The sequence below is a fragment of the Salmo trutta genome, chromosome 9 (assembly GCF_901001165.1).
Source record: "Salmo trutta chromosome 9, fSalTru1.1, whole genome shotgun sequence".
Lineage (NCBI taxonomy): Eukaryota > Metazoa > Chordata > Actinopteri > Salmoniformes > Salmonidae > Salmo > Salmo trutta.
In genome coordinates this window covers 21,726,241-21,745,470 of record NC_042965.1, presented here as the reverse complement: position 1 = coordinate 21,745,470, position 19,230 = coordinate 21,726,241, and the positions used below count along the sequence as shown (strand labels likewise).

Sequence of the window (19,230 nt, the reverse complement as noted above, 5' to 3'; positions counted from 1 at the left end):
GTGGATACCATATTTATGTCTCTGCCTGCAGTTTGAAGGAAGTTGCTAACTAGCATTAGAGCAATGACTGGAAGCCTATGGTATCTAGCGCAATGCTAGTTAGCATTGGCACACAAAACTACCTCCAACTTCCTTCATACTGGATGCATATACATACAAATGGTATCCATGAGTTCATCTGACTCTGGGGAAGTAGATAAAGGGTTTTATGGCCAAAATCCTGAAGTATCCCTTTAAAGGTAGACTCAGCGAAATGAGTTGCCACAAGCAGCACCGCAGATGTTGAGATGAGCGAGATGCAAGACTTCACTTTCATACAGTCACACACTGTTCACTGTGTGGAAGCCAGGGCACCAAAACAGAGGAGAAGATGAGCCTCGCGCATCAACGCTCTTAGTTGTTGCGGAAATTAACCTGTTTACTTTCTGCATCTATGTTATATAGCCAAGTCTACCTTTAATGCTGTGAACGTAAAGGCATTCTCTCTTTGAGAATACTAAAGCACCACCTTCTGGACATCAGAGGTATGGAGGCAGCACAGACTTCCACTGCTTTGTTATTGTTTCAGTGAAAGAAAATTAAAAAAGGTATGCACTCACTACTGTAAGTCGCTCTGGATAAGAGTGTCTCCTAAATGACAAATGTAAAATGCAATTAAAGATTCTAGCTTTAAGAGTGGGTCAGTTCTGATTGTGGACTTCAGTTCAATAGCGCTGACATTCCCAGTTCTATATCTTAGCCTAGAGTGTTGGGGCTGTCTGCATTAAGGTGGTCGGTCTGATTCTCAGTTGGTCATTAGGATAAGTCAGTGTTAGGACTGGGAATCACAATACGATATTATCACGATACTTAGGTGCCGATTCGATATGTAGTGCGATTATCACGATTCTATATGTATTGCGATTCGATACTGTGATTTTATTGCGATTTGATGTTCAAAACCAATCGCTCACTATATGTCTGCTGCAGAGAGACGAGAGAGCATGATACAATTAGTCAAATATCGATATAATATCATCCAAAAATTATATTGCGATATGTAACAAGCGATTTCTTCCCCATCACTAGTCATTGTGGACAGTTTTGTGTGGTTCTCTGTAGAATGTAGTCTCAGAAGGCAGGTGTCTTACCCAGTAGCCCCCCAGGCCGGTGCGGGTGGTCTCTGTCTGCACCCCTCGGAGGAAGGGGAGGTGGTAGTACTTAGCAAAGACCAGCAGCAACACCCCCTGCATCCGCTGGGACGTCACCTGAGACAGAGCGAGAGAGAGGGGAAGAAAATGGAGGGAGGGAGACAGAAATGGGAGAGAAGGAGAGAAGTTGTGAGATAATGAGTCACAATGTAAGGTGATGGGGGAGGTAAATTGTCTCCTGCCAAATTTGACATTTAGAAATACATTAGCCTTTATAGACGAGCTGATTGCCTATAAAGACTACTGATAAGTGGACATGAGTTGCTTGTATTCACCCATGTTGTTGTAGTCCACCATTCAGTGGGATAATGATTACTGTAATCTCTAGGCAAATGAACACCTCTATTTTATATTGGGAAGTTTATATACGCATCCTCTCTGGGCTGTCTGCCTGAAGCCTGCTAACTGAACGACTGGATATAACTGTATGTATGTCTGTCTCTCTACTGTGTACCAGTGATGTCTCTCTCATCAGGATTCAGTGGTCCAGCTCTCCCACTGTTTTGCATGAAGCAGCGAACCTAAAGGAGGGAACCTAAAGGAGGGCATAGCCTCCCCTACCCTCTCTGTCTAAACAGTAAACCCATGTGAGGGAAAAACATGATGCATGATTTGACAATCCTGCACTGTGGAATACACGATACAGCATACACCACAGTAGGCCTGTACTCACGGTAATCATATTGAGCCTACCCAGCCTGCAAATGTATTTCACTTGTATTTTATTGGTCTAGATGCCAGGTAATACAGTTTGTGATATTTCTATCTACTAATAAAGGGGGAAATGCTGTAAACATTTCCTCACTCCAGACCAGAGATTAAAGTCATGCTACTCCCTTCCCCAGTAAATACACTCCATCCACATCCATAAGAAGCGTGACCTCGCATCGCTGGGACCTGTGATGCCCTCAAGGCATTAACAGAGGCACACATCTTCACGAGAGAGAAGGCCCCTCTCGCTTGCATACTCACTGGCTATTTGGAGGGCTTTGTTGCGTAATGGGCACTATTGAACCATAAACTGGACTAGGTTTATGTATTTATGTGTGTGTATGTTTCTGTGTAAGGACATAGTGAATGCCTGTGTTCTGTATGTGTGATTGTGTGTAAATGACAGTGTGAATAAGTGTAGATGTGTGTATGTGTCAGTGTGTGTAAGGTTGAAAGACATCTCTGATTAACTTCAGGGAACATTTGGGAATGCTGCTGAGGGCTGCCGAACCACATTTTGGGTTGATAATACAAAATACATTAGGCATATGTGTGTGTGTGTGTGTGTGTACGTGCCTGACTTAGGCCTGAGATGAGCTGTTAGCCAGTAGTTTTGCAGAGGAAGTCAAGCGCATATCCAGCAAATCAAATCAAAGTTTATTTGTCACCTATGCTGAATACAATAGGTGTAGACCTTACAGTGAAATGCTTACTTACAGGCTCTAACCAATAGTGCAAAAAAGGTATTACACAGCATAGTGTAATGCCGGGCCACAGCTCTGAAGACCGTGGGAATATTAATGTGCCCTTCATCTTTCACAAGCTTTTTCTTTACTTCAACTACATTACATTGTTTCCTGTGATTCGTCTCTAAAAAAACAACATTTTGATTGGTTGATATGTCCACCAAAATAGCAATAGAGGTAGCCTGGGTCTGCTTCTGCTCTCTTGCCAACTTCTTATAGAATTGTCATGCCAAACAAAATGACAGCAATGGGGTTGGCAAGAGCACAAACAGATCTGTGACCAGCCTACAATAGCTTCAATAGAGGGTGCTGATTAGAGAAGACTTGACTGGCGTATTTGTCTGTAGGGTGGATTGTTTGGCAAGCTCTCTTCTGATAGGTCTAATCGCCAGCCAAGTCTGACAGTGGGCTGTGAGAGCGGAGGAGAGCGATAAGAAGGGAGGGGGATATTACTGACAGTGACCTTAGGGAGAGAAAAGAGGGGGTGTTAGGTTACAGGTCATTCTTGGAGACTTTATGTCTGTGCAACATTCCATGACTAGACAGACTACTACAGTAATACTATTTATGGTTGAAGTTCAGCGGTAACACATAGAGTACAGATACTAACAACCACTCAGACATACAATCCTAACAAATACCCATGCATGCACGTGAACACATATGCACATAAAAAGCTCTCATGAGCAACATTATAAGAGTGTTTTGGAGTCAAGCAGGGCATGAGATGAAGGCCAGGGGACAGAATCAGTCTCACTGTCACAGAGCCATCAACACAGAGGGAGCCTTAAAGTCCAGAAATAAACCAGCACCCTGGGAGACACCCTCTCGTCTAGCTTTCTGTTGTCTCTCTGCAGCTGATTCATCCTCTCTACCTACCTCTCCAACAGGGCGGAATAATGTGTTAGACACTGACAGGCCAAGAAATACCAACCAACCACACTGCACCAGCTGTGGCAGGACCCCCTCCTCTCCCTTACTCTGTCTTTCTCTCTCAAACACACACACACACACACACACACACACACACACACACACACACACACACACACACACACACAAGCACGTTTGAATAGATGCAGCGTAAATAAGTATATTGGAAATGGATGAAAATGTTCTCTAACCAATAGTGCTGCAGCAAGTCACAGAGCTGAGAGAGACAGAGAGAGAGACAGAGAGAGAGAGAGAGAGAGAGAGAGAGACGGTAGGAGAGAGAGACAAAGAGAGATAGAGAGACAGAGAGAGAGGGAGCGAGAGAGACAGAGAGACAGAGAGACAGAGAGACAGAGAGAGAGTAATGAGCCCATCCGCTCCACTATGCCCTCATATTATACACATCACATGGACTGGGAGAGATATGATCAGAGAGAACAGCAGTTTTCACAAATGTACATAACATGAGCTCTGTTTGCTCTGCATTATTTCTCTTTTGTGTGTGCACCAGTGTGTGTGTGTCTCTGTGTCAGTGTCAACCCTTTACTGACCAGTATGTATCCGAAGGGGCTGAGTCTCTCCATGCAGGCGTCGCTCCATTGGTCTGTGAAGAGAACGTCTTTCAGCCTTTTGTTGATCATTGAGTTGACTTCCTGTAGCCTGAGAGAGCAGCAGTAACACACAGTCAAAAGAGAGGGGAGGAGGAAGAGAGAGAGAGAGAGAGTGGGAAAGGACTGTAAACAAGGAAATGGATGGACAATAACACATATGTAGGGGGAAATATAAAGACAGCTAAATAGATGAATCATTGTTGTTTAACAGTAAAGCCAACCACTCAACCCAGGGGACTGTCTATGGAAGGCAGATGGATATAAGGGACAAGAGAGGTCTTCTGGAATACTTGGCGATGAGGACATGGTTGGCTGACTGCCACCAGGGAAAAGCTCACCCAATTATATACATGTCTGTGTTTCCATCTCCAATGTGCAACCCCAGCAGAGCAGTGATGTCATCTGGCGGCATGGCACCGCCCACATTCCATGTGATTAGGTGCACCCTATCAGAGAGAAGGAACCCAGAATCTCACAATCACATACAATATACAATTAATAGAAGCTTGGTTCAACCCGTAACAAAATAATTGGGCAACAGATTCTTAATGATCTGCAGACCATTTAATTACAAAGAATTTGTCAGGACATGGGAGGGCACATCCTTACTCTGTAAGGATGATACATCTTTATCTGATACACTTCCATTGATTCTCTGAGTATGCACTCTCTCCATTAGCTTAATTAGCGTCATAAATTAGAGAGGTTATCAGAGAGCTCTGACAAAGCCTCGGGGACACTGGGTATGTGTTGTGAGCATAGAAAATAACACAGAGTGGGAAGTGGGAATATCTGAAACTGCTGACTGTTACAGCTTCTTAATTTAGGAGTTTCAGTGGTAAAGACACATTGTCTTGAGTTGAGCTTGAGTTAAGAGAGAAAAAGACCTTTAGAAGTAGTCACAAACCATTTTCCTCCGGCTGTACTCTGGTAGATGTGGTTGAACAGTTTCCTGCCACTGTGATAAAAGGAAATGACTCCCCAGTAAAAGTTTAGTTGGTCACATGCCACTGCAACCTGTACTATGGTGCTTGGGCCATATATTGACAAATTACTGTGTCACCACCACAGCACTGAAGGTCTGAAGCATGCTCTTAAAAAGTGTTTCCTGTTCATGTTCAAAACAACTATTATGCTGTAGTGAAAGCTGGATCTGATAGAAAACGCACAGAGCCAGGAGCTCACCTGAAGTCTTCCACCACCTGAGACTGTGTGTCCGCGGTGCCCACCACAGAGAAGGCCCTCTGGGCATGAGGGTTGAGATGGGGAGGTATAGGCCTGGAGGATGGTGGCTGGGGAACTGAGGCTGCCCTCATTGAGATGGGGCTCCTGGCCCCTGGGGGGTGGCCTGGGACTTTAGGGCCAGCATTCAGAGTGGTTTCAGTGGCCCCTCCATGCCCCCCATGGGGCTTTGCTGCTTCAGGCTGCAGGGGCTTGGGATGGCTGGCCCCAGCTGGAGCATCATGAGTGGTGGATCGGTCCTGGTTGGCCTCTGGAGGGTCAGGTTTGGGATCACAGATGTCCACAGAGCCCTCTATTCTGGGGGTCCTCTGAGGCCGTCGAGGCCGCACTGGGACTGACAGTTGAGGAGCAGAGGCAGAAGGGTCGGAGGCTGGGGCTTCTGTGCCTGGAACTACTGCTGGAGTGGGGGTTAAAACCTCTGCTAGTCCAGATGGGTTCTCAGGCTGTGGCTGGCTTTGGTTCTGGTTGTCTGGATCCATCTCCCACAAACTCACTGAAAAACAATAGCAGGAGAAAGTCGTGATCACCATATTCCATCAGAGTGTCCCAGGCAGTATAGACAGACTAGATGTTTAGCAATGGAAGACCAAAGTTCTACATGTCTGGTGATGGTGGGGAGGGGAGAGGTATTTATTATGTGCTCTCATTGACTCATCCGTTGATGTGATTCAGCAGTTCACATTCCCCCTATTCCGAGGGTGCTCTGGCAGCATAATGCCAGCCCTGAGTTTCTGGCTGTTTGCACTCAGGTGTGCGACTGAGAGCATCTGAAACAGGTTTATTAAGTTGTCCAGGAGAGAAAGAGCAAGAGAGAGAAAGAAAGAGAGAGAGAGAGAAGAGTGAAATTATTTAGAGAAAGAAAAGCACCGAGGGGAATAAGAGGAGGTAGAGAGAGAGAGAGAGAGAGAGAGAGAGAGAGAGAGAGAGAGAGAGAGAGAGAGAGAGAGAGAGAGAGAGAGAGAGACAGAGAGAGAGAGAGAGAGAGAGAGAGAGAGAGAGAGAGAGAGAAAAGGAGGGGCAACAGTTCATACTCATATTTATGCCTTCCTACACTTCACACCTCTCACAGCTCTTGGACCAACTCAGAAATAGAGCGAGGAGAACATGCCGGTGTGCTGCTTATCGCAGCAGCTCTCTTAGTTCAGGAGCCACCTCGCCTGCCATTCCTCCGGTAACCACGGAGACGAAGAGTAAGTTCATATCAGCTCAGAACACCTGCTAGACACAAGCGACGGAAACCGCTGCAGGGTCTGCAGCAATGCAACCTGATAGAATGGTAATGACAACAGAGAGAAAGGGAGAGAGAGAGAGAGAGAGAAAGGGAGAGAGAGACGGAAAGAGAACCCTAGAGGGCATTTGTAGTAGAGGTCTTCACAGGTCCACCAGACCCAAAATTCGGAGATCTGGGTCCTAAATTCTTACTTTTGTCTCGGATCTGGATCGGGTCTGATATAATTGCCACGGGTCTTGGGTATGTGCAATCAAAATTGATTTACCGACTAGACCCGGTTGGACCTGTTAATTTAATGTGTGAGGCAATGACAACTATGCAAGTTTGTTATCTGTGTCAGCCAATTGCAACTCAATAAAACGTATAGCTTATGCACACCTGAAACTGGTTCCGGCCACTCACCTCACGTGCGCCTGCTGCTGAGGAGGGCGAGAGAGAACGAGTGAAAGGAGGCTTGGCGTAGGCTACTGTTGATTGCGAAGATGGAGGCCTTTTTCATTGAAGTAAAACAAAAGTTTGTGAAGAAAGTGTATAGTGAAAAAAAGCCGACAAGGGGAATGTCCTCTGTGGGTGGAAAAATACGAGAAGAACGTTGGCGCGGCAAAATGGACTGTGTGCAACTCGCTATTCAGGTTTGATGCAATTTTCAAACTTGTATTTATTTTTGTATTTATTATAATTTGTTTTATCATTATTATTATTATTGTGTATCATTGTTATTATTTTAGACATATTTAAGAATCTAAACCAGTTCTTTAAATATGCTAAAAGTGTTTTGTTTCATTTTGTTGAGAGATTTTCTTGGCTAAATTAAGTTTGAACAGTCTTTTTAATTTTATGCTCTGAATTTATTTAAACCTCTCTAGGGTAGCGGGCAGTATTTTCACATCCGGATAAAAAACGTACCCGATTTAATCTGGTTATTACTACTGCCCAGAAACTAGAATATGCATATAATTGTTTGATTTGGATAGAAAACACCCTAAAGTTTCTAAAACTGTTTGAATGGTGTCTGTGAGTATAACAGAACTCATATGGCAGGCCAAAACCTGAGAAGATTCTGTACAGGAAGTGCCCTCTCTGACCATTTCTTGGCCTTCTATACTCTCTTTATCAAAAACAGAGGATCTCTGCTGTAACGTGACACTTTCTAAGGCTCCCATAGGCTCTCAGAAGGCACCAGAACGTTGAATGATGACTTCGCAGCCCCTAGCTGAAAAACAGTAGCGCATTTGGATAGTGGTCGATCTGAGAACAATGAGACGGGTGCGCGCATGCACGTGAAGAGGCCATTTTACATTTTCAGTCTTTGAACGAAAAAGACGTCTCCCGGTCGGAATATTATCGCTATTTTACGAGAAAAATCGCATAAAAATTGATTTTAAACAGCGTTTGACATGCTTCGAAGTACGGTAATGGAATATTTTGAATTTTTTTGTCACGATACGCATCCGCGCGTCACCGTTCGGATAGTGTCTTGAACGCAAGAACAAAACAGAGGATATTTGAACATAACTATGGATTATTTTGAACCAAAACAACATTTGTGGATGAAGTAGAAGGCCTGGGAGTGCATTCTGACGAAGAACAGCAAAGGTAATCCAATTTTTCTTATAGTAAATCTGAGTTTGGTGAGTGCCAAACTTGGTGGGTGTCAAATTAGCTAGCCCGTGATGGCGAGCTATCTACTCAGGATATTGCAAAATGTGCTTTTGCCGAAAATATATTTTAAAATCTGACACCGCGATTGCATAAAGGAGTTCTGTATCTATAATTCTTAAAATAATTATGTTTTTTGTGAACGTTTATCGTGAGTAATTTAGTAAATTCACCGGAAGTTTTCGGTATGTTTGCTAGTTCTGAACGTCACATGCTAATGTAAAAAGCTGGTTTTTGATATAAATATGAACTTGATTGAACAAAACATGCATGTATTGTATAACATAATGTCCTAGGAGTGTCATCTGATGAAGATCATCAAAGGTTAGTGCTGCATTTAGCTGTGGTTTGGGTTTATGTGACATTATATGCTAGCTTGAAAAATGGGTGTGTGATTATTTCTGGCTGGGTACTCTCCTGACATAATCTAATGTTTTGCTTTCGTTGTAAAGCCTTTTTGAAATCGGACAATGTGGTTAGATTAACGAGAGTCTTGTCTTTAAAATGGTGTAGAATAGTCATATGTTTGAGAAATTGAAGTAATAGCATTTCTAAGGTATTTGAATATCGCACCACTCGATTCCACTGGCTGTTGACTTGGTGGGACGATTTTGTCCCACATACCCTAGAGAGGTTTTAAGATAGGTTAAAAGTAGGCCTGTTGTAAAATAAATATAATTAGTCAATTGCTGTCATTTGCTGGGTAGGCCTATGGTAAGAACTCGCCTTCGTTGGCAATTGCTGCAATATAAGCCTGTTCAAAACTTTCGTGAAGGTTTAAACCAGTTCAGTTTAAATATGTGTTTTGTTTTATTCTGTTGAGCCATTTTGTTTGGTCAAGTTCCAACTATAAAGTTATGTTTGCCGCAATATAATAGAATTACCGGTAGGCCTACAGTATGTAGAGCTACTCGCAGTAGGAAAAACCAGGGCGAGATACAAAATGTAATTGAATGTCGCCATATAATAACCTGTTCGTATTTTCCCTATAAATAATGACTTGACTGACTTTTGGTATTACTCTAATAAAGTTAAGAAACTTTTGGGAAGGTTTGGTGTGGTGTAGCTATTATTAGGTTTCACTACTGCAGGCCTGTGAAGGCAGTGCGAACTGGCACTCCAACTCTCTCTGACAATTGAACTTGAGGTGAGGAAGAATGTTTCAGGTCTACCAGAGCTACTCCTTTAATCTAACAATATAATGCTTATCTTTATTAAAAACATTCAGATAGAAAATTAACGAATTAGCCTCCTTCTGTACGCCTATCTATATAATAGGAACATGGCGCCGGCATATGTCTATATTTCTCTCGGTCTCTAAGGCTAGGCCTAAGCATTATATTCATAAAATATATACATTTACTATAGAGTGGAAACGCCTAGGCCTATAGGCCTATCTGCATGCAGTGCCCTGATGCATTTAGCGCTCAAATCTGAATTATTGCTTTAGAAAAGTAAAAAACAATAAAACACCAGGCTATAAACATTTGAATATGCTACACATTGAAACAACTAATAATTTTTGGTCATTTGTTATAGGCAGTTTTTAAGGACCAATATCAGTTGTTTATTGATGGCACTGGCAGTGCCCAGTCTGTGGTTTCTTTCTATCTTTCTATCTGAACGGGTCCTCGGGTCCGTTGTCCTCAGGTCCATTCGGAACGGGTGTCCATTTGAAAAAGATATATTATGCATATCGGGTCGTGTGGGAAAGCCACAAATCCTTTTCAGAACAGGTCCAAGTTTTTGGAATCATGAAGACCTTTAATGTGTAGTATGATGCAGCCTCTGGCCTGTGAGTGTCCATGGGGCTGGGAGACATGACTCAGGGCCAGTCTGGGCCCCCTTCCCATTCCCATCACTCAACCACAGGGGTCAGGAGACAGAGACATGAGGAGAGATGCCTGGCTGGAGGAGAGACGCCATCTCTCAGACTGGCTGAGGAGAAACAAGGAAGGCACCTCTTGACTGCCAAGACCATTGGGCATCCATCCAACACAACATTCACTCACCCTCTGACCCTCTCACCTATCTGAAAGTATAGACACCGTACCTATATCACAGAGCAAATGGCAGTGCAGTGTAACAGTAAGATAAGTCCAGATCTTAACTGCAGGAAAATGATCAGAAACAAGACAGGAAAACAAGGAGGGATGGTGTGAAAACAAAGCGGCTAGATCTTTATCATCCACTAATATTTACAAGTCTCTTAAACCAAAAACATACAAACATTCTCATCTGCTCTCACAATAATCACAATGACATTCTGGAGCTGAGTCGTGACCTCTTCGCAGAGAGCAGATATGAGAGCTACAGCTCCTTGAAGGTCAATCCAATTCACGTGACATGTCCCCCTGAGCTGTACATTCATGGTAACATGGCGGTGTTTATGTGGACCAATAGCCTGGTCCCTGGACACATGTCTATAGTCCATGTATGGTGTTTTTGTGGAGGAATGAGGAGGAGGGAGGCTGGTGATACCGCGCACGTGGGAGAGGGTGGGTACAAAACGAGCAGCGCTGACTGGGTATGAGTCAGGCAGGCTATACGATATCATCCTATGTCTCTCAACCATACACAGTAGCCTATATCATGTTTGTTCCTTTCTCATTTGTACACATTGTCTCTCTCTGGTCTTCTCATTCTCCATGACATAATCCCCTTCACTTCCACTCCTTATCTCCTTTTTCTCTCCATCGTCTCCTTAGCCTTTCCCCCCATTGTTCGTCTCCATCTCACACACACTGTTCCTCTCTCATTTATTCTCCTATATTTTGCCTCTTCCCTGTAATGTTCTATTCACTCTATTTAACTCTGCCCGTCTATCTAATTCTACACCTACAATTATGGCTACGCTCACTCTCTGCCTCTCTCTCTCTCTACACTCTGAGGTGACACTGGTGCTGTGCACTTGGCTATCTAACGTGAGCTGTATTGTGCCTCTCAGCCAACCCCCTCACAGTCGCTATATGTGACGTAAACGTGTCACAGTCCCGATGGCCGCTGTCACACACAGCGAGAGATAACTACAGTATCTGCAGCCAATGGAGTGATGGGGGGATGAGGTCTGGACAGAATTACTGGATAACTAGAAAGGGAGGATAGAGGAGGTAGTAGGACTGATAGTGAGCAATACAAAAAGCAGGAAAATATTAAATTAAGATAATTATTTAGGAAAAAGGAAACACACTGACTGACTAACAACTGCAAGTGTAAGGGAAAGGAAAGTGCACACTATGTTATGAGCAGGACAACGTTAGCTATCTACTGTAGCTACATGTCTTCCTTGAGAACTACACATGGGCCTGAATACACAGACTACACTGACGGACAGCAACCACTTCTCATTGCAAACACGTTCTACAGCGAGAAATAGAGGAATGGTTTGATAATAGCAAATCTGTCATGATGTTTACATGCACCCCCCTGAGAGAGCAAGAGCAAGAGGGACAGCAGGAGCAAAAGAGAGGCAGTCCTTACAGCAAACAACACACAAGAATACATACAGCTCTAAAAAGTAGAAACAGAAGTATCTATAGGCTGTAGAACAAATAGCAAAAACAAATGGCACCAGTCATAACCAAAGCTTCACATGAGAGGTGCCCTGCGCAGATATAGGATTGAAATAACTCAATACTGTATTTCATTCTATTCAAGGTTATTCTTAATATTTCCTATACGCGTTCTGATGTAGCCTATCATAACATAAACCAAAACAATATAGCTGATATCCTGAACAGTGGTGGTGGTCTCTCTGCAGATTTTCATTAAAGTCAATGACTCTGGCAGCATGGTTAAGACTGATCACATTCAGCCCACATCTTCCATGTTAATGGTTTAAATTACAGCTGAAGCGCGTGCTGATTTGCTCTGCTGTGCTCCAGGGCCATATGTCCCTCCTGATAGGGATACAAATGATGTCCTGCTGCTGCCAAAATTGTAGAGAGACCTCTTTAAGGTCCTAGTGCTACTTGGACCCAGAAGAAACCACCCCCACATCCCGAACCTCGGTTTCCAGAAACCTCAAATACAAAGGATCACCTCGTCATGGAAACAGTGTATCCTCCTTTGTCACAAGACCGCAGGCCCTACTGATCTCACTTAACTAGGCGAACTACTATAGAACCACTGCATGCAGTCCTGAACCAACATTATTCAACATGACTGTAAAGTCAAAGTGAGTAGGTATTCTATAACAGCGATGGAAGAAACCCTCCTCAGGTGGCTTTGAGAAGCTGGTATACTTTGGCTGAACAGGGTAGTAGAAGACTTTCCTTCTGATGTTAACAGTGAAGGACAATTCACGTCTGGGTAATAGGATTTGGTGACTATCTCTCTGCAGAGGCAGCATGTCTGAGGCACCATGTCTGAGCCAGTAACCTGACGGAATCCAACAAATTGTACAGAGAGTAACAACATAGAAAAAAAGGGCTCCAGTCATTAAGGAGAATCAGTAGAGGCAGAACACAAGGTGGCTGTGCTTGGATGACTGGAACATTAGACAGGCCCCATGGATCTGGACGATTTAAAGGCTTATGCAATCTCAAAGCAAAGTCAATTAAATGCCCAAGTGTTCCATCCTGCCCGCTGCTATCTTTTTAATGAGAAATGTGAAATCCCTTCAAAAAGCCTTGCCAGAGAATGCGACAACACAACATGCTTTTGGGTTTGTGTGAGTGGATGAGTGCGAAGAGGTGTGACTTCATAATCTCGACACTGACTGAACTGTGGGACCAACAGCCTACAATTTAACCGGTGGGACTGTGGTTACAGGAGCATGATTGCATGGGTGTACAATATTTTGGGTTATAAAAAAACAAAAAAACATGATTTATTATTCTACCCCTTTTTCTCCCCAATTTTGTGGTATCCAATTGGTAGTTACAGTCATGTTCCATCGCTGCAACACCCGCTCGAGAGAGGCGAAGGTCGAGAGCCCAGACAAGCTGCACTGCTTCTTGACACAACGCCCGCATAACCCGGAAGCCAGCTGCACCAATGTGTCGGAGGAAGCACCGTACACCTGGCGACCATGTCAGCGTGCATTGCACCCGGCCCGCCACAGCAGTCATTAGTGTGCGATGGGACAGGAACATCCCTGCCGGCCAAACCCTCCCCTAACCCAGACGACGCTGGGCCAATTGTGCGCCGCCCCATGGGTCTCCTGGTCACGGCCGGCTGCGACAGAGCCTGGACTCGAACCAGGATCTCTATTGGCACAGCCTTTAGGCCTTAGACCATAGACCACTGTACCACTCAGGAGATTCTTTGGGTTTTGTTTTAACAGAAATTAGGACACACTCTTCCTCTTTAGGCAAACGAAGGGGTACAGCTGCACTTTAAGATGAAGTCGCTATCTTCTGAGGGCTGTTCAGTCTGTGAGCTGCAGAATGAGACCCTCAGAGGCCTGTAGGATTGAGAGCTATTGGCAGGAGCTTCAGGGACCCAGCCAAGGAGTCGAACAGGCTGATGATAAGAGACACTAGAGGTGTAAACGTCTGAGAGCAATAAGATCCAGTACAATAACCATATTCATGGTATAGAAATGCAAATATATCTCTAGATTATTTGAATTGCAGATGCCTTTGTGAAGTTATGATAAATATAAAAAATGTTCTTATAACAACACATGTATCAATTACATATACATGTGTTATTACCACTTCATAATATAGTGAATGTATCCATTTTTTAGCATCAAAATGAACCTTATGTCTGCAGGACACCACAACAATCTGTTGTCAATACTTATTTTTGTATCCATCTAATGTGAAAAATGTCAGTACTGTGAGTTCACCAGTTTATCATGCCAGAGGGCATAGGCCAAGCTAATAGAATTACAATAACCAGGGTTTGCAATGTGTTTTTCTGACCAGTCAGAGAGGAAAAATGTCCAACTAAAAGCTACAGCAAGTTATAGTTGAAATGACCAAATAGACCAAACTGAATGAAAAAAAGACATTCTGAGACGAGATCATATCTTCAGTCTTATGTGCTTTAGCATATCACAGATATCTTGGCAAGTTAACTTATGTATACAACATCCATTGGTCCTAATGTTTTAAATGAAGTGACTGACTGAAGAGATGTAAATGTGTAAATGGATTTATTCAGGAATCCAATCATCCAATGACTGAATGAAGCCAGTTGCTTGTGTGGCCTAATTCTGCTCCTATTTCAAGGCCATTCTGAGAGAAAAAAAGGTTGGTTTAATTTGGTGACTCAGTCTCAGATCTTATCTCAGAGCGTGTGTGTGTGTGTGTGTTAAAGAGATAAAGATAGAGGACATCTGTGTGTCTTCATCAGTGAATGTGTGTGACAACATGATTGTAAATCATGACCAGAATATGGGTGTAGTGCCTATTTCAATCAAAAGAGTTATGCCATGTTAATTAGTACAAATGTGTACAAACACTGATGCATGGGGGAACACCAGTCTAGTTGCACAAATGATTTTTCCACTCGACATAACAATGCCCTAGGAGGTTTTCATTATGATACAATTACTCTATAAACTACTTACTGACCTTTCATCTACCCACATGTGTTCAGTGGTTATATTCCTGTATCTGAACCCCAACCTCTCTCTTCCCTTCCTGAAACTGTAACTCAATCAGAACAAAATGTAACATGATAGAGAAGTCGAGTATGGTTGGATGCCATGCTTTCATACAGTGGCATATGGGTAAATACAATGGTAGCACTATAATACATACAATTCATATTAGCATAATATGATTTGTACCAACAACCCATGGTGCATTGCACTGCATTTCTGAGTAAGACAACTCAAACTGATAATCAGCTGATGTAAGAAGGGCTTTATAAATACATTTGATTTGATAATGTAAACAAGAACACTGACAGGGTTTGTTCAGATTGCATGTCACCACCAAGTTGGCAAGCTTTTGTTTTGACTGCTTGTTGTGATCATGTTTATTCAATGTAATAACTCTGTGACAATCTAAGGACACCAGATTAAATACATAAAATCATCAGAAATTATGATCAGGATTCGATTCAGTGTTGCGCTCAGGTCGCCTACATTGGCAGCAGCATGCAACGACATGTCTTTACAATAAGTACAGTAGTTAATATGTTATTACATAACTACATCACCTGTTCAGTAAAGATTAGAGATGAAATGATGTCAGACGACGAAATGACCGTCCGAATGAAGACTTGGTTAGTTGAGTATAGTCTGATGCTTGTTCGGCGCCTACCTCTCCTGAGGATGAACAGTTCTGGGCTATTATTGTGTTTAAGGCTTGTCAGTGGATGAGGTTTAAATAGCCTTTCCCCGTTACGATACTTTTATCATATCAGACCTCCCTGTCCTGACGTTCTTCAAATATAACTATCGGCATTCAAGCGCGTTCCACACTGGCGATGTCCGAGTGGAGGACAGGTACGCTGCCAAGTGAGGTGCTTCGAGCTTTCACGCTCACGGGAGGCAGATACATTTCATAAACAAACGAGGCGTACATTCATATTCACCCGTTGCGCTTATTAGCTTCTGAATGATAAAACAACCTTTTCACGGCGTATGCAAATTCTGCGTCGATTAAACCGACGTGGCTTGGACTGTTTGGTAGCCTATGCCCTTCAAAGTATGAACACTCGTTCATCCGGTTCTGTACGCGAACGTCCACTCTATGAATACACAACGTTGTTTTGATGATGAGTAGGTACGCCTCGATCACACCGATAGTGTAGGCGAACAGATAACCTACAGTAGACTATATATCTTGAAGCTTTACCGCCGCACAGCGGTTAGATTTGTGAACTGGCCATTTACAGAAATGGAACTGTGAAGGTTGCTCAATGTCGCGCAATTTGGCGAGGTGGAACGTGCATCTTTGCGCGGCTTTCCAATCTTTCATGAACATTAACAGTGGAATAAATGTACCTCAATACTTCTTATTTACCATTTATTACAATCAGTCCTATCCGTGCCATGGTGCCCTAGCTATGCTATACCCGCACAGGCGCCTGTATAGGCTACCTAATGGGAAGCAGTGTTTCATCCTGCGGTGTCGCCCTCTAGTGTACATGGGCCGTAAGCTACAGGCGCCCAATACACCTGCATCCCTTCACCGACTCCAAGGGCGCGCTCCCCTCCACATTTAAACGTTATATTGTTACTTCAGTAGTCCTCCTAGGTTTTATTATGTCTGATGTGGCCTATTATTTATCAATGGTCCACTACTTGTGTTTCTAAGGGTTTCTCAGTTAGGCTACCAGAGGCAGTATCCTAGTCACACTCATTAATAGGTTTACTCACTGTCTGTATGTATAAGCACTGTGTATTTCCTCTGACAAATAGCTATTAAGCGCTGAGCTGAAATGACACTAAATAAACTCCAGGTTTAAGATAAACCTTTATAAAACAGAATCCTAACAGCAGCATCACCATTAATGAAATTATCACTCTTAATGAGCTATACTGAACAAAAATATAAATGCAACATGTAACAATTTCAAAGATTTTACCCAGTTAAGGTTCATATATGAAATCAGTCAATTTAAATAAATTCATCAGGCCCTAATATATGGATTTCACATGGCTGGAATACAGATATGCATCTGTTGGTCACTGATACCTTAAAAAAGCATGGGCCTCACAATGGGCCTCAGGAACTCATTACAGTATTTCTGTGCATTCAAATTGCCATCGATAAAATGCAATTGTGTTCATTGTCCATACCTTATATCTGCCCATACCACAACCCCACCGCCACCATGGGGCACTCTGTTCACAATGTTGACATCAGAAAAACGCTTGCACACAACGGCATACATGTGGTCTGCGGTTGTGAGGCTGGTTGGACGTACTGCTAAATTCTCTAAAACAATGTTGGTAGAGAAATTAACATTAAATTCTCTGGCAACAGCTCTGGTGGACATACCTGCAGTTATTATGCCAATTGCACGCTCCATCAAAACTTGAGACATCTGTGGCATGGTGTTGTGTGACAAAACTGCACATTTTAGAGTGGCCTTTTATTGTCCCCAGCACAAGGTGCACCTGTGTAATGACCATGCTGTTTAATCAGCTTCTTGATATGCCACACCTGTCAGGTGGATGGATTATCTTGGCAAAGGGGAAATGCTCACTAACAGGGATGTAAACAAATTTGTGCACAAAATTTGAGAGAAATACGATTTTTGTGCAAATGGCAAATTTCTGGGATCTTTTATTTCAGCTCTTGAAACATTGGACCAACACTTTACATGTTGCATTCATATTTTTGTTCAGTATATAAACCCACAATGGATAGCCCTATCCATATCCTCTCTTCTAATGTCATATCATGCCTTTAATCTCATATGATTGTATGTGCCTGACAAACATCCTCCTTGGGTAGCTGGCTCATTCTGAAGCTGTGATTGACAGCACCAAAGTTACCTAGGCAACATCCCAGGGTTCCTGTCCCCCATTTTGGACCTACTGTATGACCTCCTGACAGCATAAAACCTCTGTAAAACTTCAAATGTTAGTGAAATTCCCCCACTGATTGTTGTGGATGGGAATGGGTCTGGCTCAATTACATCCCCAATGGGGCCATAGTACTTTTGAAATAGTGTCTGCAGTTAACAAGGCTCTTGTGATGAAAATATAATGTGTTGACCTCAGTGGAGGATGTTGAGGGGAGGCCGGCTCATAATAATGGCTAGAACGGAGCAGATGGAATGGCATCAAACCGATGGAAACCATGTAATTGATGTATTTGAGATCATTCCACCTATTCTGCTCCAGCTGTTACCACGAGCCCGTCTTCCCCAATTAAGGAGCCACCAATCTCCTGTGGTTGACCTTTCCTAAAATTAGAACAAACACAGTTTCAGTGAACCAATCTCGCTCTCAACCACAGCATGCGACAATAACACCATCTTATGACTACATAGAGCCCAACACTAAGAGCCCAACGCTGGCATGACTGCCATTGCAATAGGAAAAACATCAGCAACAACGCTAAAATGTTGGAACCAAAAGCCTATGTTGCCATCAGAGCATGTGTGCAGAGTTTAGTGGTTAGGTACGGCGCTCCATGTCTTTTCCTGCTGCTCCACTAAAACCGCTCCGCACTCACAGGAAAAAAACTGCTGCTCCAAATTCGCTCCATTCATTAAAATAATAAATGTAACCGACACCCATCTATTTTTGTGACTACCTGGACCTACCAATTGGTTTTTAAGTATTCAAACCAAACCATATGGATTTGAATGAAAATGATTTTAATTAACATGAAAAAAGTGAATGTAAGAAGCAAACATAATTTCAAATAGGCTAGGGTACTACGGGGTAACTAGCCACCCCCTAAGAACAATGTCTAATTGCTGACACAAAAAAGCAACGCTTGGAAAGAAAATGGTATGTGGATGAATGTCATGCTTAGGCAAGTAAACTATAAAGGGAAATAAATGGCTACAGTTTACACTTTTTTAGTTATTTCATGAAATGTTTTTAGAAAAGGGGCTTTTTTCTTTAAGTACCGAGGTAACACACACGGGGTGCCAGTTACCCCATAGAAGATTATGGCATACTGTAGGGTTTCACACAAGTGTGTTAAAATCAATTTAATCTGTTTTATTTAGAAATGCTTTAGTAAGTAATACTAAGCCTAGTTGTCTTATTTTAATTATTGAAATAAAATATGGGGGGAAATGGTGTTGCACATGTTACCATTAATATCCGCACTATGAGGAGATTTGATGTAAAGTCCCTCTTTTTATCTCACCTGCACATTCATTTTCTTTGTTCTTTCTTTGTTGTTCCTTTTACATACAATTGCACTAAATATTATTTGAATAATGCAAGATTTTAAATCCCAACACTTTAAAATGACATTCAGGAGCAAAAGGTTTTCAATAGTTGTTTTTAATTAATAAAATAAAGATTCATA

The 19,230-nt window shown here is 42.8% G+C and overlaps 1 protein-coding gene across 2 annotated transcripts in view; it reads right to left on the bottom strand.

Moving 5' to 3' along the window:
- The window catches only part of LOC115200176 (phosphatidylinositol 4,5-bisphosphate 5-phosphatase A), a 36,698-nt gene that overhangs the window by 10,936 nt on the left and 6,532 nt on the right, over positions 1-19,230 (bottom strand). The window contains exons 1-5 of one of the 2 annotated variants that reach the window (XM_029762997.1): positions 15,443-16,024; positions 5,377-5,926; positions 4,530-4,637; positions 4,132-4,240; positions 1,131-1,247 (exon numbers count right to left, since the gene is read on the bottom strand). In XM_029762997.1, the coding sequence (XP_029618857.1) occupies positions 1,131-1,247; positions 4,132-4,240; positions 4,530-4,637; positions 5,377-5,912 (870 nt within the window). In that variant the 5' untranslated portion in view covers positions 5,913-5,926; positions 15,443-16,024. Of the gene's footprint in view, positions 1-1,130; positions 1,248-4,131; positions 4,241-4,529; positions 4,638-5,376; positions 5,927-15,442; positions 16,025-19,230 lie in introns of those variants that run through there. The other variant, XM_029762996.1, reaches the window with a different exon arrangement.